Below are 21,521 nucleotides of genomic sequence, written 5' to 3'. Positions count from 1 at the left end.
CATGGTTTCTACGTCTGAGGCCTACTCGTTTGCAGGAGTTGCCGGAAGGCGGACGCATGAGGGATCAGCCGACCGTCTTTAGGGACTCCAGCTCCAGTGCCTTTGGCTGTCCTGAGCCTTACCCACAAGGCAGCGGGGTGCTATTTAACCCTTAGTTGGGACCTGGTTGATGGACGTCAGGACGTGTCCACACGCCGGTGGGCCTGCACGTTGCATCTCTGGGGGCCAGAGTTCCTCCGAGATCCCCGCGCAGTTTAGCCTGTGACTGAAGATGGCCCCAGTTACCATGTGTTGCCACGAGGAGGCACTGCGAGAGTCTTGATGATGCACAGGTTATGTACTGGCAGGAGGAGGCTCACGCACTTGGCTCTCTTTTTTCACAAAATTTGCTAGCCAGCGGCATCTGGATTTATACCAGGGCACTAGACACATGCAAGGCTCTGTGGCTTGCTCCACCAACACACATAAAATACACTATCCACTGACTAACTGACCATAACACTATATCTGGCCTCAAACTAGTACTAGTTATTTCCTGCGGAACAAGAAGTTTTACTCCCAAATCTATCTGCATCTCCCAATCATTGGCTCCCCCTAGCTGCCCTAATTCATACCTGCCTGAAAACTCCTCTATCTTTCTCTCCCTAACAGACAAAATGAATCGCTACACTCTCCGTCCCAATGCCTACTGAATTCACCTGTGCTCTCCTCCTCTCAATTGCTGCAGTTATGCATTTCAAGAAAGCGAATGGTATGTTGGCATTCATAGCAAGAGGATTTGAGTTTAGGAGCAGGGAGGTTCTGCTGCAGTTGTACAGGGCCTTGGTGAGACCGCACCTGGAGTATTGTGTGCAGTTTTGGTCTCCTAACCTGAGGAAAGACGTTCTTGCCTTAGAGGGAGTACAGAGGAGGTTCACCAGATTGATCCCTGGGATGGCGGGACTTTCATATGAGGAAAGACTGGAGCGATTGGGCTTGTATACACTGGAATTTAGAAGGATGAGGGGGGATCTTATTGAAACATATAAGATAATTAGGGGATTGGACACATTAGAGGCAGATAACATGTTCCCAATGTTGGGGGAGTCCAGAACAAGGGGCCACAGTTTAAGAATAAGGGGTAGGCCATTTAGAACGGAGATGAGGAAGAACTTTTTCAGTCAGAGGGTGGTGAAGGTGTGGAATTCTCTGCCTCAGAAGGCAGTGGAGGCCAGTTCATTGGATGCTTTCAAGAGAGAGCTGGATAGAGCTCTTAAGGATAGCGGAGTGAGGGGGTATGGGGAGAAAGCAGGAACGGGGTACTGATTGAGAGTGATCAGCCATGATCGCATTGAATGGCGGTGCTGGCTCGAAGGGCTGAATGGCCTACTCCTGCACCTATTGTCTATTGTCTATTGTCTATTGTACTCGCTGGAATTTAGAAGACTGAGGGGGGATCTTATAGAAACATATAAAATTCTTAAGGGGTTGGAGAGGCTAGATGCGGGAAGATTGTTCCCGATGTTGGGGGAGTCCAGAACCAGGGGTCACAGCTTAAGGATAAGGGGGAAGTCTTTTTGGACCGAGATGAGAAAACATTTCTTCACACAGAGAGTGGTGAGTCTGTGGAATTCTCTGCCACAGAAGGTAGTTGAGGCCAGTTCATTGGCTATATTTAAGAGGGAGTTAGATGTGGCCCTTTTTGCTAAAGGGATCAGGGGGTATGGAGAGAAGACAGGTACAGGCTACTGAGCTGGATGCTCAGCCATGATCATATTGAATGGCGGTGCAGGCTCGAAGGGCCGAATGGCCTACTCCTGCACCTATTTTCTATGTTTCTATGTAAGAGCTGGTTATGCCGCCAAGTATATCGGCCTTGAGGAAGATTAGTCTTACATCCTGAACGTTGCCACCTCTCAACACAGGGGCATGCTGGGTCCCCACCTACCCACTGAAGTACAGGACAGATTGGTTAAACTGGATTTATTCTCATTGGACGTAGGACACAGATTAGATAAACATTCAGAATTGTTTTTTCAATGATGCATAATGGAAACAGGCCTTTTGGCCCATTGAGTTCACACTGATCAGTTCTTACTAATTCTGTTACTTCTTTCCACTTTCTCATCCACTCCCTACCCTCAGGGAGCAATGTACAAAGGCCAATTGACCTACAAACCTATATGTGTTTGGATGGGAGGAAACTGGAGCACCAGGAGGAAACCTACACAGTCACAGGGAGAACGTGCAATGCCCAGACGGACAGCACCCGTGGTCAGGATTGAACCTGGGTCTCTGGTGCTGTGAGGCAGCAGCCTTTCCGGCTGTGCCACTGAGCCACCCAAAGACAGGTGACTCTAGAACTTGAGGGCACAGTTTTAAAATGAGAGGGGAGGAATTTAAAGGTCTAAGGGATAGGTTTTACCACACAGTAAGTTTTATCGGGAATGAGCTGCCAGGAGGGGTAGCGAAGCAGATACAATTATAACAGTTAAAAGTCATTCCCTCCCTCTTGATCACGACTGAAACATTGAAGCCCTGGAACATTGTGCCACGTGTTGTGACCTCAGTCCCAATCACTGATCCAGCTTCGAAGGTCATCGGCTTTTTTCATAATAGATGGGGAATAGATGGTGAATATTTGCAATGATCTGCCAGAGAATTGGTGGAGGGAGGTACCACACAATGTTTATAAAACATTTCAACTGGTAAATGGATAGGGAAGGTTTAGAGGGATATGGACAGATAGGATAAACTTGGGGAGACACCTTGGACGGTATGAACAGGTTGAGCTGAACGGTGGATTTCTGTGTTGTACACCATGATATAATAAATCATTTATTTCTATTACTGCATTCTACTATTCAAGGATAAGTGCTTTGTGAAGTATGACTCTACTTACTTAATTTTTAACTTGGTAGTCAATAAACTGGTCAGGATGGTTATGTTTTAGTTACAGCATAGCAACCGTTAGTCTCTCTTAGAAATTCAAGTATTTCTGAATTAGTCCTCAAGAAATCAGTACAGACCAACAGGGTATGTTGTTTAATCTTTGTATTTTATCTTGTGATACTTTAAAGTGAAATGTGTGATAGGTTGTTCCAAATGAAATTTGCATTGCACTAGGTAATATGTCTCCTTATCTTATTATTTATCAGAACCAAGAATAACAAACATCCTCGGGAGTTTGATATCTTGTTACCGATTCCCATGGCTAACAAAACTCAGGAGGCAAGTATACCTGACTGCAAAATTACATAACTTGCAAGTGCTAATCATGGTTTCTGAAATCATGGAATAATTACAGCGCAGAAGGGGATCCTATGGTCCTTCATTTCTTTGCTGACTTGAATAAGAGCTATCCTGTCTATCCCATTTCCCCTTCGTCCTTCCAACAACCCTACAAATGATCCTCTCCTCAGTGCTAACCCAATTCCTATTTGAAGATCCTGACTGACTTTGTCTCTAACACCGATTCCAGAACATCATTGCTCTCTGCGCTAAAAAGCTCATCTCTTCATATCCCACTTCTGTCTTATGCCCAACATTTGAAATCAGTCCCATGATCCAGTTCGAGTGCTCTGCTAAAGGGAACAGCTCTCCACTAGCTAAACATCCTTCTGCAGTACTGTCAGCATTGCCACATTATTCGAGTGAAATTGTGATGTCCAGAATGGAAAACTAAATTTGTGCCCAGACATAACCTATGTTTATTACATGAGAATCTCACCAAAAACAGTTGCCAGAAATGTAAAATTAAAAAAACATAAAATTATGGAAATATTCAGCAGATCAGGGTATTTAGTGGGAAGTGAAAGTGAATTAATGGTTGAAAGCCCTTCTTCAGAACTGGAAAGGAGACAAAGGAAGCTTGTTAAACTGCAGGGAGGGTGGGGGTAGATGATAACAAAAAGAATGTAGACTTTTTCACCTCCCACCTGCCTATACATTTTTGTCAGTCTTTTCTCCTGAATTGTCTGTATTTGCCATAATTCAGACATTTCCTATCACTTTGAACCTTGAAGTTGCATCTTGTATACTCCATTATTGTGACAAGACGATCAACCCATTCTTTCCATTCCGTTTATAGTGGACAATAAAACTCCAATAATCCAGCATTCTTGGGACTAAGGAGGTTCCAGATCAGCAGATTTTGCTGACTGTTGGATATTGTTTCTATCATTACTCAAACACACTTTAAACTCACTGGATTTACTGTAAAATTTGTTTAAAGTGTGTGGGAAATAAACAAGGTGTCTGGCTCTAGCTGCATCTCTCCAGGTTCCTGAACCCAATACCCAACACCAGGTTGCAAAGGGCAGATATTAGCGTGGATAACAGGTTGGCTCGATGGCAGAAGGCAAAGAGTGGCGATAAAGGGGACTTTATCTAGATGGCTGCCAGTGACTAGCAGAGTTCTGCTTGTGTTGGTGCTGGAGCTGCTACTCTTCACGGTATATATCAATGATTTGGAAAAGGGGATTGAAGGCTTTGTGACCAAGTTTGCAGATGATACAAATAAAGGTGGAGGGGCAGGTAGTGTAGAGAAAGCAGGGACTCTGCTAAAGGACGGACAGGTTGGGAGTGTGGACAGAGAAGTGGCAGATGGAATACAGAGCAGCAAAGTGTGGAGTCATGCATTTTGGTAGTAGGAATGAAGGCATAGACTATTTTCTAAATGAGGAGAGAATTCAGAAATCGGATGTGCAAAGGGACTTGGGAGTGTTGGTTTAGGAATCCCAAAGAGTTAATTTGCAAGTTGAATCACTAATGAGGAAGACAAATGCAGTGCTGGCATTTATTTAAACAGGACCATAATACAAAAACAGGGATGAAATGCTGAGGCTCTGTAAGGCGCTGGTCAGACCACATTTGGAGCATTGGGAGCAATTTTGGGCCCCATATCTGAGGAAGGATGTGCTGGCGCTGGTGATGGTCCAGATGAGGTTTACGGGAATGATCCCAGGAATGAGTAGGTTAACATATGATGAGCGTTTGATGGTGCTGGGCCTCTAATCGCTGGAGTTTAGAAGGATGAGGAGGGACCTCATTGACACTCACCGAATAGTGAAACGCCTGGGTAGAGTGGATATGGAGAGGATGTTTCCACTAGTGGGAGAGTCTAGGACCAGAGGTCATAACTTCAGTATAAAAGGACATTCCTTTAGGTAGGAGATGAGGAGGAATTTAAATAGTCAGAGGAATCTGATGAATCCACAGTGAATCTGAGAGATCATTGCCACAGAAGTCTGTGGAGGCCGCATTGGATCTTTTTAAGGCAGAGATAGATAGATTGTTGATTAGTTTGGGTGAAAGGAGTTATGGGGAGAAGGCAGGAGGATGGGGTTAAGAGGGAAAGATAGATCAGCTATGATTGGCAGAGTAGACTTGATAGGCCGATTGGCCTAATTCTGCTCCTCTCACATAAACCTATGAAGATTCTATTAGTGCCCTTACCCTCTTGCACTTAACTCCATACCTCAGCTCACTACCTGCTCGAAAATTTGCCATTTCTTTCATTTTCTTCCTATCCATCTGAGGTTAAGCTTTCTGATGCATTGTCCGACTGAACTTTGTTAGCTTTTGGAGCGTTGATTATGAAGAGCTGTTGTCCTACCCCAGGATACTGTGATCAACCTGAAGTTTGTCCAAGAACTCGCCAAAGACCTAGGCTTTCAATGGACTATCGTTGCTCTCGAGCTGGGATTTTCCAGGGCTGAGATTGGTCGCTTTCAAGCTGCCTCCATGCAGAAATATGTGCAGGCAAAGAAAATGTTGGAAAGCTGGTGAGTCAAATGTTTCAACACTGTTTCAATAGTTTCAAGGTGAATTCACACAGTAACTTTGAATGTTTTCCAGTTGGCACCTTACAGACTGACTGACCCTGTTAGTATTCTGACCGTGTGCACACCTCTTCAAGCCACCACCCAACAGACCCGATCTCCCAATGGATGTGTATTGATAGTAATAGATCAAAAAAAGTAGCGCCATTAACAAACTCAAACTTGGTTGAGGTCAACTTGGGGGCACAGCTCTGGCATTCCATCTTCACCTCGGGTTCTGCCTCTTGGCGTTTTCATATTCTTCCTGTGACAACGTGGGTTTTGTTCGGGTGCTCTGGCTCCCTCTAACATCCCAAAGAAGTGCAGGTTGGCAGGTTAGTTGGCTGCTGTAAATTTCCCCTTGTGTGTATGTGGGAGGTAGGAGAATTAGAGAGGACGCGATGGGCAGGTGATTGAACGTATGAAACTAATGTAAGGACACAGGAGACCACAAAATTTATGTTTGTCTGTGTTTCAATATTCTGAATAAGAAGAAATTAAAATAAATATTTATATACTATGTCTTCCATAACCAACTGCAGATGTGAGACAGCAGCTCAACTAGCTCTAATAAAAGGAGACTTGTCTGTTTACAATATTATATTTCTTCAAAAATGCTCAGGTATGAAAAATCAAAGAGCCAACCGAACAAAACGAAACAGCTACTGAGGGCTTTGGAATGGGCTGGATGCAAGGAGCTAGCCGATAAACTGCAGTGCCTGCATTGGGGGCACCAGAAGCTGAGCAGCCGTGTAGAGCTTCCATCAGCCTTCCCGTACCTCATCACCGTGCACAAGACAATCAACAACCACCAGGGGCTGCAGAAGATCAACCAGCTCAGCCACAGGTAGTAAGAAGAGGGATGGGGTGTTGTGTCTTTCAGTAGCGCCATCTGGCAAAATGTCACAATGTTACCGCAGTTGCAGAATAAAGATATGAAACTTTACCTGGTTCACGTGTCATATTTCACCACAGTTCTCATTCTTTTTGTTTCTTCAGGTGCAATTATCATTTTCTAGGGCAGCCTACAATCCACTGCCTGTTTTTTTGCAAGCAGCTATTCAGAGTAGATATTTGGTATTTGTTTCTTGAGCTACTTTCAATGTAAACATTTGATTAATATTTATGGTAGGTAATTTTAGCAAAGCCATATATTTCTTCACTGGAGGCAATTTGGCCTGTCAAGTCTATACTTGCTTACAGATCAATCCCATTCTCCCACTAACATTCCTGAGACTTATTCTCCCCACATTCCCTTCAGTTGTCCCAGATTCCACAACTGCATATTAGCAGGAACTTTAGTAAACCAATACCAAATTTGGGCAATTAAGCTACCAACTAGTGCATCAATGAAATGGTGGAGGAACTGAGAGCTGCTGGGCGGAAAGCCAATGCGGTCACAGAGGGAGCAAATACACTGCTTTTGTCGTGAGGATCAAACCGATGCGTCCCTGTGCAACCTAATATAATATTTATTCTACAAGAAGAGCAGTAACACCCCTGGCGTTTCATTCATCCACTCATTGAACACCATTGGAAATTATTTGTGCTCCCAAGGTGATCACAGCGGCACAACCCTTGCCTGCATCAACCTCTTACCTGCCACGCTTTGTCCTGCCTCTCCCCTTTTCCACATTTCTTCTTCCCCCTTACAATCAGTCTGAAGGGTCTCGACCCGAAATGTCACCTATCCATATTCTCCAGCCATGCAGCCTGACCCGCTGTTACTCCAGCACATTGTGTGCTTTTGTGTATTAACCAGAATCTGCAGTTCTTTGTTTCTACAACCGTTGAGTTCAAAGGTTACAATCATCAGTCTCACTCTCGATCCCAGCAACCACGGCTGCTGGTTCCATTCTCTGAACTGCTGTATTGACAGTAGGATAAGAGTATCTGATGGCAGCTGACTGGGAAAACTCTAGCATGCCCCCCTAGTTGACCTGGCTGGGAGTTGTGTGTCAGGATAATAAAATCTCAAGCAAAAACTGTTTCTGATCTGATAAACCACACCACATCTGCTGGATGTAAAGACGTGGAAGAGTCAGAGATGCAAACTGTTGGGGAGCATGGGATAAAATAAGGGTAAGAGGTAAAGGAGTAGAAAGAGTGTGGAGAGTGTGGGGCATAAGATTTCTGGTAAATCGAGATGGTCATCGAGTCATACAGCATGGAAACAGGCCCTTCAGCCCATCAAGTCCACACCGACCATCACTCACCTGCACCCATCGTACGATAATCTCATTTTCTCCTTTCCCACTAACCCCATCCACCCCCGAACCCAGTTTCTAGGTATCTACACATACTGCGGCAAATTCCAGTGACCAATTAACCTACCAATCTGCATATCTTTGAGATGCAGAAGGAAACAGGATCTATCCTGGAGAAAACCTACTTAGTTACAAGGAGAAAATGCAAACTCTACACAGATAGAGTTGGAGGTAAAGATTGATCCAGGGTTGCAGGAGTTGTGAGCCAATGACCCTTACTGCCGTGCCAATATGCCGCTCGTGTCCAGTTTGATTGATATATATCGCATTTTGCACTTCTGGATAATATGTTCTATGTGTTTTGTAAAGCATGAAACCAAATCTAATAAATTGGGGTGAAAATATAAATAATAACTTGCATCTCTCTTTCCCAATTCACAGATCAAAAACATTGACCGTTTCTCTTTCCACAGCCTGATTGCTGAGATTTCACACCATTTTCTGGTTTTGCTTTAAATCTGGTAGGTTGTCTCGTCGCAAAAGAAAGCATCCATGTATATCAGTTAAAGCACATAAAGAGATTACTCTGCCTTTTCTGAGCCATGACTCCTGTTCCAATCATCCCCACGCTCTAATGTTTTCACGTAATGGAGAAATTATTTGCCGCAGAACAAAGTAGTAACCATCATGAGGAAAGTTCAAGGATCGAGCTTACTACCAATTCAAGGCAGCAATATTGGGGATTAAACACTGCCCTGCCACAATGGTTCTGAGGACATATGTAAAGGACCGGGAAGCTTATTAAGATTAAGCATTTTTCATCTTGTAGAGAGACTGTATATTCGTGTCATGTGCAGCAGCAGAGGGATATTTCTACGTGGTTAATTTAAGTTCATCAAAGAGGAAATAGCCTTTTAATGTCTACCTAGCCGGGGGTTTTTTCGGCACTTTGAGAGGTGTGGCTAAGGAGCAGGATGGAGAAAGGCTTAAAAGCATCAAGAACAATGTTCTTGAACTAGAAGACATAGGTTTCAGCTAGGGAATAAGAGAGTTAAAGGGGACCTCGAGGAGAAAAGAATTCCCACTCAGTGGGTTTTTGCAATCTGGGTGTGAAGACAGGTGCTCTCACAACAACGAGGAAGCTTTCGGGTGAGCACTTGAATGGCTCAGGCTTAGAAGGCCAAGTGCTGTGAAATGAGATTAGTGTGGATGGTCAACAAGAACATGGTGGACTGCATGGCCTGTTTTTGTGCTATTGCACGCTACACAGGGATTACCTGAGAGTATCGATTTCGAGACATTTGCTGAAACCACCTGCTAGGAATCCACATTAAAAAAATAATTGTTGAAAGAAATAATTGTTGACTTTCAGTAAATCATTGAGCTGAAATTTGACATGGCCCCTCCCTCTCTCGCAGGACCGCTCCCGGTATTTCTGAAAACCACGTGCAATAAATCTTTCCCAACCTCACCTTCCAGTAAACACAGCTAATAAATGGACTCCAGATCACCCTCCGTTACAGATATAAAGTACTCGACACCTATTACAAACACTTTCAATTTATTGGCCTTTTTTTTTACATAAAACGTATGAGGACATAAGAACAACTATCTCAAAAGCTCCAAAAATAGATCTTTCTAAAACAAAACTGTTGACATATGGTATCAGTAGCATTCATTTTATTAATAGAGATGTTCAGCAGGCTAATGGAATTCCACTGACACAAGAATCGGCCCACTAACTCTGAGCCTGATCATTATTTGCAGATTCTTTTAGTGCACATTTTGATCAACACCAGAAAAATGAAATGTTATTTTACAGGAAAAGCAATGTTCAGCATTGCCAGGAGTTTCCATCCCTGGCCGTGAAGAGGGCATCATTCCTTGTAGTTTAAATGAATTGCACAGATGCATAATCCTTATTTCAGTCCAGTTTGATCCTTGTGTATAGTAATTTTGCATAGAAAACTGACTAAATTCACATATCCATCTAGTTGCAACTCAAACAGTGATTTATCGAATGGAACCCTTTCAAAATGCATAATTGTAAATTGATACTGTAAGCATATTCACTGCAAGCATGCTGACAGGAGGGAACAGAGACTCTTCATAGCATTGCATGAAAATGTCGCAGCAGGGATTTTGACTCCACTGTAGCGAAGCAGGAAAAGCAAAACTTTGGATTTTAAAAAGTAGAGTGTAAACATGTCCTTTCAGAAAATGGAGACTCTCTAGGGAACTAAGAATTTTGTTTAAACATAATTGTGACAGACTTTCCTCAGCAGTTTTACTTGTAAAAAAAATCCCTATTTTCCTGTGCAAATAAACCTGAAGTATAACTGTTTATTCTGTGTGAGGTGTGCTTTCAAATACATTTTCCTGTGATATCTCTCTTAATCTGATATTGTAACTGCACAATCATCGAACATTAAACCCATGCAGCTTTAAAAAGCAAAGAGAGAGTTAGTTCATGTATTTAGTCAAACTCCTAGAGACATCTTTTCATAAGACATTCTAAAAGGATCATCCCACTGTTGAAGGTAATGCCCGAGTTTTGGGATGTGTAAAACGCATTGCAGGGTTTTCACTTCATCTTTACCTTTCAGAGATATTCTTTTCTTTGACCTGTTTCACGTTCGATAGCATAAATTGCACCCGCATATATTATGATGTCACTGGAATGCGACTGAACGATGCTGAAACCTATAATTGTCTTCTTCCTCACATTGAGTAAAATATAGAAAATTGCTCAATATCTCTTAATTTACAACCTATCTCCCTGTGCCTTTAGCCTATAGCCTATGCAAATCAATCTCTGAAACTGGATGTTCGATGATGATAACTGTTTAATTTACATCATACGTTTCTGTGCTTTTATCTTAATCTCCAAGACTGCACAACAGGCCTACTTTCATTCTTATCCAAAGAAACATGAATTACCTTTAGACATTACATGATACACAAAGGCCATGCATAAACTGCTCTATATTTTCAACAACACTCAACATTTATGAAGATTTACTAGTTAGTTCAAACCTACAGGGTGTGCATAAGATAGCACAAGAGAAGTGAATTGTTCTTGGAAACAACTATTAAAGTCTGGTGAATAGTATCACATAACTAAGTAATTGATACTAATGTTCACATTTCTTGCTTAAAATACTTAGAAATTTATCCTGAAAGTCCAAACTGCAGCCCTAATTAATTAGTTACTTCAAATAATGCTATATTTTGCATGCCTAAAAAAGTAAATTATAAACGGTCTAAGTAAAAGTTCAGTTTTTTTTCAGTTTTGAATACCATTTCTGCCATCTACCATGTACTTTACCCATTCATCTCACCATCCGTCAAACCAGCTGCTATTAATCTCATTCAGCTATTTACCATGTAGCTTCAAACCATCCATCAACTTGCCTGTTCATTCTTCCATCTTTCTCTCTGGCAAACATGTATCAATCCATATAGCGATCATTATCCCATCCATCACAACATCTGCAGTTTCACATCCATCACATATCATCTACTACAGGACTGTTTGTCAATCTTTTCATCCGACCATTACTCTTCCATCCACCCATCTATCTTTCCACCAATGCATTATCATTTTATGCTCCAACGTGCATTTATCAGCCACCTGTGTGTCATTATATCTTACTGCCCCACTTCACCAATTATCTTGTTGCTCACTACCCATGAATAAGTCCAAATTCCAATTTGTCTGTCCAGTCGCCTATTTTGCACCGACTGCCAATTTGTCTGTCCTTTTGCCTATTCATCGTACGATCTATCTGTATATCCATCTCTTTCAAACCTTCCACCTCCCTGTATATTCATGTGCCAACCAACTGCCATCCTGTTTATCTTCCATCTCTCTTCCCTATCCTATGTAACTAAGGATACACCACCTATTCTTTCATCTATTTATACAGCAGAAAACCTATTCAATTTATCCATCAATTTGATGTTAACCCATCACTGCCCACCTAACCACTATTTGTGTACATCCTATCCATCCCGAGATTGTGCTTTCTTTTTTATCTATTACAGATCTTTTCACCAGTTCCTGACCATCCAAAATGTATTGACTCGTTCACCTAACCCCCTGCCTCCACTCATCAGATTACTATTGTCCATTTATTCAAAATGTATCTACCTCTCCAACAACCTCCACATTTATTCAACTTGTGTATGCCTCTCCGATAACCTCCACGTTTAGGCCTCCATTCAATCAGCTTTCAAACATTAAAACTCCTTTATATTTCATACACCCATCTATCCATCCACCTAGTGAATATCGTCTTTTCATCCAAAATCTATCTGCAAATCAATCCCCCAATGTTAATGCCACAGGAGCAGAATTAGGCTATTCGGCCTATCGAGTCTACTCCGCCATTCTATCATGGCTGATCTATATTTCCTTCTTAACCCCATTCTCCTACCTTCTCCCCATAACCTTTGACATCGTCACTAATCAAGAACTTGTCAATCTCCGTTTTTAGCCACAGCCATCCGTGGCAATTAATTCCACAGGTTCACCACCCACTGGCTAAAGAAATTCCCCCTCATCTCTCTAAAGGTACGTCCTTTTATTCTGAAGCTGTGCCCTCTGGCCCTAGCCTCTCCCATTAGAGGAAATATTATTGCATGCATCTGTGAGTTCACTCACACTTTTCGAATTGCCAATTGATCCTCAATTATCTATCATCTATCTATCTATCTATCTATCTATCTATCTATCTATCTATCTATCTATCTATCTATCTATCTATCTATCTATCTATCTATCTATCTATCTATCTATCTATCTATCTATCTATGCGTTCTGCTATTCAACAACTATTCATCCAGCCATTTGTCTACATAAAAAACTGTGCTGACAACAAAAAGAACAGAAGGTAAAACAGTACAGCACAGGGACAGGCCCTTCAGCCCACAATGTCCGTTCTGAACACAATACCAAGTTAAACTAATCTCCTCTGTCTGCACATGATCAATATCGCTCCATTCCCTGCATATCCACATGCTTATCTAAAAGCCTCTTAAACACCACAATTGTATTTGCCTCCTCCACCATCTCTGGCAGTGCCTTCCAAGCCACCACTCTCTCTGGGAAAAAAAACTGGCCCTGCACATCTCCTTTAAACATTAGCCTTCTCACCTTCCAATCATAGTGGTTGTAACATAATCTAAAAGGATGGGAAAGAAGGAGAAAGGACAACTGTATGGATCAGGCAATGACATAAAAGCGTTTACCTAAAGGGATGATGCTTATTGCAGTTTCTAAATAAAAGATATGTGCACAAAATGCTGGAGTAACTCAGCGGGATAAGCAGTATCTCTGGAGAGGAATGGGTGACGTTTCGGGTCGAGGCCCTTCTTCAGACTGAGAGTCAGGGGAGAGGGAGACATAGAGATATGGAAGGGTAAGATGTGCAAACTGGAGATCAAAGGTTACTTGAAGTTAGAGAAGTCAATATTCATACCACTGGGGTGTAGTTGCTAAACACTAACTCCCCCTCCCATTCCCATACTGACCTTTCTGTCCTTGGCCTCCTCCACTGTCAGAGTGAGGCCCAATGCAATTTGGAGGAACAGCACCTCGTATTTCGCTTGGGCAGCTTACAACCCAGTGATATGAAGTTTAACTTCTCTAACTTCAAGTAACCCTTGCTTTTCCTCTCCATCTCTCCCCATCCTAGTTCTCCGACTAGTTTCACTGTCCTCCTGATTAAATTTACTGATTGTCTTCCTCGTTGTCACCTACCCGCCCGCTAACAATGATCCATTCTACATTCTGTGTCTATCTTTGGTGTAAACCAGCATCTGTAGTTCCTTCCTACATAAGATATGTGCATTTAAATGAATGACAAGAATTTATCAGTCATGCCTATGACATGTACTACAGAAAATGCAATACTGAAATGAGCAGAAGGAAAAGATTTTGCTTGCATAATTGGGAAATAAGTAAAGAACACAGATATACAGTGGAGAGACACTTTAAAGACAACCAATTAAACTGGCAGGGCGAGGTAGTGGTGTAGTATTCGGAAAGGAATTTGAATAATGTGTACATGCATATCCAGATAGACCAGCAAGGGGGAGGTCACTGCTGGATCAAATGATAGGAAATAAACTGGAAGAGATAAGAGAATAACTCGAAATAATTATGTGTCTTAATGCAACAGACCACAGAAATGTAGACAAATAAATAATACAATAAATGAAACTGGTAGGTATTAAAAATGAATTTGAGTGATCCCAACATAACTGACTCTTCTCGATATTGGATTACATGGATTAGGGAGGGAGTTTAATTCAGATAAGTGAGGTGTTGCTTTTTAAGAAGTCAAACCAGGGCAGGAGCTCCACAGTGAACAGTAGGGCTCTGCGGAGTGTGGCAGAGCGAAGGGATCTCATAGTACATCTCCAAAAAAAGACACATATGGCTGGAATAACTCAACAGGTCAAGCATCATCTCTGGAGGACATGAATAGGTGACATTTCAGATCAGAATATTTCTTTAGACTGTTTATAGGAGGGGGTATATCTGTGTCAAACAAGACAAACTCATATCTGTCTGCACATAATCCTTATCCCTCTGGCACAGGCATTGTCGGCTGAAGGGCATGCCCTGCACTGACGGATTATTGCAAGTCTTGGACTGTGCTGGGAATTCCTTACAACTTTACTGTGTTTACCAATACGCATCTTTCAACTTTTGATTTGCATACAGGGAAATAAACAATTGTGCAAATTTTGTCATAGTCATACAGCGAAGAAAAAGGCCCGTTATCCTACTCTTCATGCTGGGCAAGATGCTCCATCGAAGCCTGTCCCATTTACCCGCATTTGGCGCATATCCCTCTAAACCATTCACAGCCATGTGTCCATCTAAAGGTCTTTTAAATGTTATTATTGTACCTGCTTCAACTACTTCCTCTGGAGGTTTGTTTCATATATTCACCATGCTCTGTGCGAAAAAGTTGCCCCTCAGGTTCCTATTTAATTTTTCCTCTCCCATATTAATTCTATGGGCTTTAGTTCTTGATTCACCTACCCATGGAAAAAGAGTCATCAGAACAAACCTTTTTGATGTGAAAAGGTAATCTCCAACTATGTCAGAGTTTGATTTCTTAGTGACGGCTTTAAATTAAAAAAATAGAAAAAGGCTTTGGGCTGGGTTTTTTTCTGATGAAAGGTTGTCCACACGAGGTTTATTCCATTCCCACTTCACGGATGCTGCCTGGCTTGCTGAGCATTTTCAGTACTTTGATTTCCAAAAGGAGCATCATTCACACAATGCACACTGCACGTATCATAGACTATTCCTTGGTACACAAGACAATCAAAAAGATGAGTGTAATGTTAGTCTTCAAGAGATGAAAGGAGCAGCAGTAAAGACTGCTGAGACCATCAATAGAACAGTGCATTCAGCTACCTCAAAAAAGATATATCAACATTCCAGTAGATTGACCAGAATGATACCAGGATCTAAATGGGTAAAACATAGACACTGATTAAATAAACATATACCCTTAAATTCAGAAGGTAATCCAGTAAACTGATTCAAATGCTTTAAATAATATTAATAATACAATTCAACAAATTGTATTGTTTACAAGTAAATGATAAACTCTTAACATTAGAACAGGAATGAGAATGTGCTGATATCCCTGCACTTCCATGTGCCCATTGCTTTAAGGCAAAAGAACCAACGGAAAAATGAGGAAACTTCCTTATGCAACTGGTGGTTGGGATTTCAAACGGATTGACTGGCGAATTGAGGGAAAGAGATCCTGTGGTAGATTTCAAAAGCGATTCTTAAATACTTGAAGGAGAAGGGAAAATAGGAATGGAACAAACTGGACTGTTCATCGGAAGAACCAATGCAGACAGTGGGCCAAATGAGACCCTCCATTCTTTACTGTCCTTAACAAAGAGTAGCAAAAAAACTTGTACTCTCCTCCAAATGAAAATTGTGGGTCAACTAAAAGATTTTGGCAGATTTTGTTGGGGAAAGATTCTGAAGGATTTGGTTGAAAGGCAGGATAAAATAAGTTACGGTACAAATCAGCTCTAGCTGAAATAAATGTGGGGGAGACTCAGTAGATGGATGGCAGCTTCTTACACCGTCCACTAATCAAAGCTCCTCATCGTTCACCAATCAAGATCCAGTTCCTTCATGCCATTTTTATCAAAGCTCATTCCCCATTTCCACTACTCACTAATCGAAGATTCTGTCCCTCAAACAATTCATCAGCCAAAGCCCACTCCCTCTCCACAGTAATAGAACATAGAACAGTACAGCACAGGAAGGAGCCCCTCGGCCCACAATGTCGGTGTTGAACATGATGCCGAGCTGAACTGGTCTCATCTGTCTGCACGTGATCCCAATCCCTTAATTCCCTGCACTTCCATGTGCCCATCTAAATGGCATTATTGTATCCACCTCCACCAGTACCACTGGCAATGCATTCCAGGCCCCCAACAAAAACTTGCCCCGCAAGTTGGAAAGGGTGCAGAGAAGATTTACGAGGAAGTTACCAGGACGTGAGGGTCTGAGCTATCTGGGGCGTTCCTTGGAGCGCAGGAGGATAAGTGGTGATCTTGTCCTCCACATCCTTTTGTGGCAAAGAATTCCACAGATTCACCACCCTCTAACTAAAGAAATTTCTCCGCATCTCCTTTCTAAAAGAACTAAAATAAGTTTAATTCAGATAAGATGAAGTAAGCAATTTGGGAATTTAAACCCGAGCAGGAACTTCACAATTGATGGTAGGGCCTTGGAGGGTGTTGTAGGGCAGAGGGATCAAGAAGTCCAAGTACATAGTTCCCTGAAGGTAACATCACAGGTAGATAGCATGATGAAGGCTTTTGGCGTGCTGGTCTTCATCAATCAAGAAAGTGAATAGAGAAGTTGGGATGTTATGTTATAGTTGTACAAGATGTTGGTGATGAAGTGTTCAGTTATGGCCACCCTGCTAGAGGAAAGATCCCATTTAACTGGAAAGAGTGCAGAGAGGATTCATGAGGATGTAACCAGAACTCGAGAGCCTGAGCTACAGGGAGAGGTTGGGCAGACTGGGATTTTATTCCTTGGAGTGCAGGAGGCCGAAGGGTTATCTTGTAGATGTGTATAAAATCATGAGGAAAATAAATAGGGTAAATGCAAAGAATCTTTTACCTAGGGTAGGGGAATTAAGAACTAGAGGGCATAGATTTAAGGTCAGGGGGGGGGGAAAGGAACCCAAGAGGCAACTTTTCCAGCAGGTGGCAGGAATATAGAATGAGCTGCCCGAGGAAGTGGTTGAGGCAGTAAAATAACACTACCTAAGCTCTCAATGCTCCTCTGAACTTTGTACTTTGTACACCTGCACCAGGTACTCCTCCAGTCTTTACTCTATGGAAATCATTCGCAGTCTCTCTCATCTTTCCTCCTAACTGAAACATTCCATCCCAGGCAACATCCTGGTGAATCTCCTGTGCCCCCAGTGCAAGCACATCCTTCCCTTTATGCAGTGACCAGAAGTACACACAAGTCTCCACTGCGGATGTTTTCTATAGTTGTGTCATGACCTCCATGCTCTTCTGCTTTATGTGCTGGGCAATAAAGGCAAGATTTATGACATTGATAAAAATGTTAGGGATATTTTCACTGGCCAATTTAAAGCTTAAAAATAAAGCTGCTTTACAAAACAGTTGCTTGTAAATTTTCGTAAGAACTCAGAAATGATCAATGAAGGATCTGTTATAGGGCACCATCTCCCATGTGCTAATCCAATGTTCCTGGGAACTTGAGGAGCTCCTGAAGTAAGGAATCTGGGCCAAAAACAGGGTATTGTTAAAAAAGAAATAAAAGTGCTACATGTCCTCGTGGAGCAAAAGTTTGAGAGGAAGAGTCTAAATGATTTTAAATTCCTGATCACATCTGAAATTTGAAATAACACCCAATATTTCACCCTGAGGGAAATTCCTTATGCAGGTTATAAGTTTGGACATTCTTTTTAACCAAAGTGTCCAATTTTCTGAATGGGCAGATTGTGGCAGATCATCATCATAACATAGTCAGTGCATAAATAATGTGGCAGCAGCTTCAGAAAAATAATAGCAGTTATATATTTACGGGAACTACAGTGTGAACACGATTTGTGTGCAGAACACAATTCATTAGTGTTACCATCACCCTATAAACCAACTAGCAGTTTATAACTTATCATTCACCCCCAATTATTTTTTTAAAAATCAGCAATTGCTCAGGAGATAAACATGCAAAATTTATCAGAAAATAAAAGCAGCATTTGGTCCATTATTGGTCCAAATGAATAAAAATTGCAATACCTAACAGTTCATTTCATTGAAAAAGTATCTATATGAGATTTGTGCCAAATCAAAGGATATATACATTGGGACTGAGTAATCTTCTACTACTTCACCTCAAAATGTTTATTAACTCAAATCCAAGACAATATCCCTCGCTCCTTGATATGTGCTTTTTGTCATGTACAGGACAATGAGGTAAGTTAAGTTTCATGAACAATCAAATTTGTTTGTTAAATTTGTGTGTTAAACTAAAACTACTATTCGAATTGGATTTCCATGAATCATTAATCCAATCTCTAGATCTTCCTCCGACAATAACCAGCCTCATCAAGTGTACTTGAAATCTAGAAAAGACCAACTGATGCTGGAATTATTTAACTTTTGAAACTTTTGAAAGGTCACAAAATCTGACTCTTTCACGGCATCTCAGAGTTTCCTAGTTCAAAAGTGATGTCTATTGTCAGGGATTAGATGGTACAACTAACACACAGCGTGTTCAGTCCATCAGCTCCGCTGGGTCACAGGCTTTCACTTGCAAAGCAGCCATTCCACTTAATGGGGCTTGAATGAGCAGATGACTTGTCTAATTGTTGCACGACAGCCTGGAGCTGGTCACAATACCCTGGATGATGAGTGTAGACAATTGCAAAGGGGTTTATGGTAGATGTGAGAGTGGCCCAAACTAAGGACCAAATGATATGAATGCAGGATTATGTTAAATCCATGTGGGAACCTTTTTAGCCAGAGTGGTTTGGGTGATAAATGGAAGATACAGGGTGGAAAGGAATGAGATGAGATACTGATAGGATGGGATAAAGTGGATAGGAGGTGCCTAACATAGATTAGTTTGGCCAAGTGACTTGTATCTATGCTGTAGGCTCTTTGTAAAAATATCAGCTGTGTTTCTTGCAGACAGTTTTTAGCCTCTCCCATCTCCCCTCTGCCACATTTCCCCACCCCATCTACACTGTTGCCCCCATCCCCTTGGCATCGGCCAGCTGAACAAGTTCGTCAGACTGAGGTGATGTGGTCGACCACTTGCGTGCCATCCAGATCCACCATCTCCATGCACACAATCTCCTCGAGGCTACTGGGGCTTTTCCTTTCTGCACACTTTTTAGATGGCGGCACAAAGGTCAGTATCACAGGTAGTATGGCAAAGCAGTGGAGAAAGGTGAAAAGTGCTATTAGAAACAGACACCTGAATAGTGTGCAGATCAAATTAGAAGGCACGGAAGTAAGTGGGATTATACCGACCAGGTAGCAAATGTTACTCTGCAAAATGGCTACTCCATGCAGTTCCAAAGCATTTTTAACCCACTTCGTCCTGGTTAGGTCTTTGCCCAAGACAAATGTAGATATGAATGGTGCACAGTTGTCGATGGTGTAGTTTACTCCATAGATTAAGCAAAGGACAGAAATGCAATCCAGTTCCACTTCCCACAGAGTCATGAAGCCAATAACCCCAAACTCCACTGATGCCACAGTTAGTATCAGCCAGATGTTCACCAAAGAGTTCGCCACCAGGAACGCGGTGAAGAAGAGAACAAACAATGCACTGATGAATGAGTTTTGCAAGGGTGCTCCCACAGATGAAGCATATCGATCCATGTAGATAAAGGATGGGTTAAAAATCATAAACTTCACTTTGTACATCAGCGAGAGCTTCCTCAGTGTCTCCAGCAGATCATAAATCTCTTCTCTGGTATTTTCTGCTGTCTTTGCCACCAGGTACACGCGCGATGCAACCACCTCCAGTTCATTGTTTGGTTTCCTCACCAAGATGATATCATCCAAGAACTGGGTATATTGCGGAGATTTTAGGAAGGAATTCCGCAAAGTTTCGAGGAAGTAGTTTCTGGACATTGAAGCGGTAACATTTCGTTTTTTAAGGTAATTTAAATAGGTTTCAAACCATGATATTCTAACAAATCCTTCCATTATTTCCTGCAAGTCCTCCTGAACACTGGCATTCCAGTACTCAATCGGTTCATAAATATAAAACCCAATGACTGGACTGTAGCTGCTGAAATACCTCTGCTGGGCAATGCGGTAGGAGACTGTACGAGACTCAGTCGCCACCACATTGTTGAGGTCCAACCCTTCACTGACCTGCAGGTAGCCCATTAAGGCAAAGGAGATATAAATGAGATAAAACAGAACCACAAAAGGTTTGACATAGGTATTTGTAATCCAGTCACAATAATAATGCTTCAGAAACCAAAGCAGGAAATGATTTTCGTAGGTGCTCGTGTCACTTGGAGCTGTTGCCTCCCCGTTAATCTTGGACATCATGATAAACCTGTACCACGCAGGTTTCCCTTGTAGATTATCTGGCTTTGGCACTTTCCTGCAAAAGATGCTGTGCTGATAATTGTTTTCCAGGTAACCAGTGAAGACCATATTAGAGCCATAGAATGCCATCAGGTAGAGGTAGTTAAAAAGTACAGAAATGCACGTGTTAACACAGAACTCCTTCACAGCTTCTATGTTAGTGAAGGGGCTGGCACCAATGCCAAATGTTACCATGTACATAGCAGTGGTGAGCGTAAGGGGCAGCATGGTTTCAGCATACACAGTGGCAATCCTCTCCTTCACATGCTGGTCCTCCATGGTCTCCCTCCATGATGAAAGCATTTCAAACATGCCGTACAGCCCATGCCCTGGGGAGAGGAAGACAGAAAGACTTTGATTAAAATCAGAGAGTCAAAAGGTTGATGCAGTCCAGGAGGATGCTTGTTGCAATGGCAAGTTATAGCAACACCTAATCACCAGGTGCCTTCAATCATCTTCTACCTGGGTACATGATAAAAGTTTCCCATGACTGTTTTCTGAGGGAGGCCTAGACCCTGTTTATTTATCTTGATGAGTGCTTACCATACTTCAGTAAGGCACAGCGTCAAAGGGAAAGGCATGGATGTTAAAAGGGCACAGCGACTCGTGCAAAACATTGGGAGGCCACATTTGGAGTATTGTGTTCAGGTTTGGTCACCCTGATGTAGAAAAGATGTTGTTAAGCTGGAAAGGATGCAGAAAAGATTTACGAGGATGTTGCCCAGACTCAAAGGCTTGAGGTATAGGAAGAGGTTGAGCAGGCTAGGGCTTTATTCTTTGGACAGCAGGAGGCTGAAGGGTGTTCTTATAGAGGTGTACAAAAACATGGGAGGAAGACAGGATAACTGCAGAGTCTTTT

At 42.1% G+C, this 21,521-nt stretch overlaps 2 protein-coding genes across 2 annotated transcripts in view; one reads left to right on the top strand and one right to left on the bottom strand.

Moving 5' to 3' along the window:
- Positions 1 to 3,189: 3,189 nt before the first annotated feature.
- LOC144598437 (uncharacterized) lies at positions 3,190 to 18,713 on the top strand. The gene is made up of 5 exons (XM_078408580.1): positions 3,190 to 3,210; positions 5,602 to 5,765; positions 6,424 to 6,648; positions 18,515 to 18,523; positions 18,629 to 18,713. Exons 1-5 carry the CDS (start codon positions 3,190 to 3,192, stop codon positions 18,711 to 18,713), a joined length of 504 nt encoding a protein of 167 aa, XP_078264706.1.
- Positions 9,541 to 21,521, bottom strand: part of ptchd1 (patched domain containing 1) — a 31,743-nt gene continuing 19,762 nt past the window's right edge. Inside the window, exon 3 of the mRNA XM_078409266.1 lies at positions 9,541 to 20,991. Within this exon, the coding sequence (XP_078265392.1) occupies positions 19,340 to 20,991 (1,652 nt within the window). The 3' untranslated portion in view covers positions 9,541 to 19,339. The remainder of the gene's footprint in view (positions 20,992 to 21,521) is intronic.

Source organism: Rhinoraja longicauda, chromosome 12, assembly GCF_053455715.1.
Source record: "Rhinoraja longicauda isolate Sanriku21f chromosome 12, sRhiLon1.1, whole genome shotgun sequence".
Taxonomy (NCBI): domain Eukaryota; kingdom Metazoa; phylum Chordata; class Chondrichthyes; order Rajiformes; family Arhynchobatidae; genus Rhinoraja; species Rhinoraja longicauda.
The sequence above is the reverse complement of the archived record's forward strand: the minus strand, read 5'-3'. Positions and strand labels throughout refer to the sequence as shown.

Excerpts from the sequence above, each read along its gene's own strand:
- LOC144598437 (XM_078408580.1), top strand. The coding sequence starts at position 3,190 with ATGGCTAACAAAACTCAGGAG. Across the intron at positions 3,211-5,601 it reads TGGCTAACAAAACTCAGGAG|GATACTGTGATCAACCTGAA; the intron begins GCAAGTATACCT and ends GTCCTACCCCAG. Across the intron at positions 5,766-6,423 it reads AAGAAAATGTTGGAAAGCTG|GTATGAAAAATCAAAGAGCC; the intron begins GTGAGTCAAATG and ends AAAAATGCTCAG.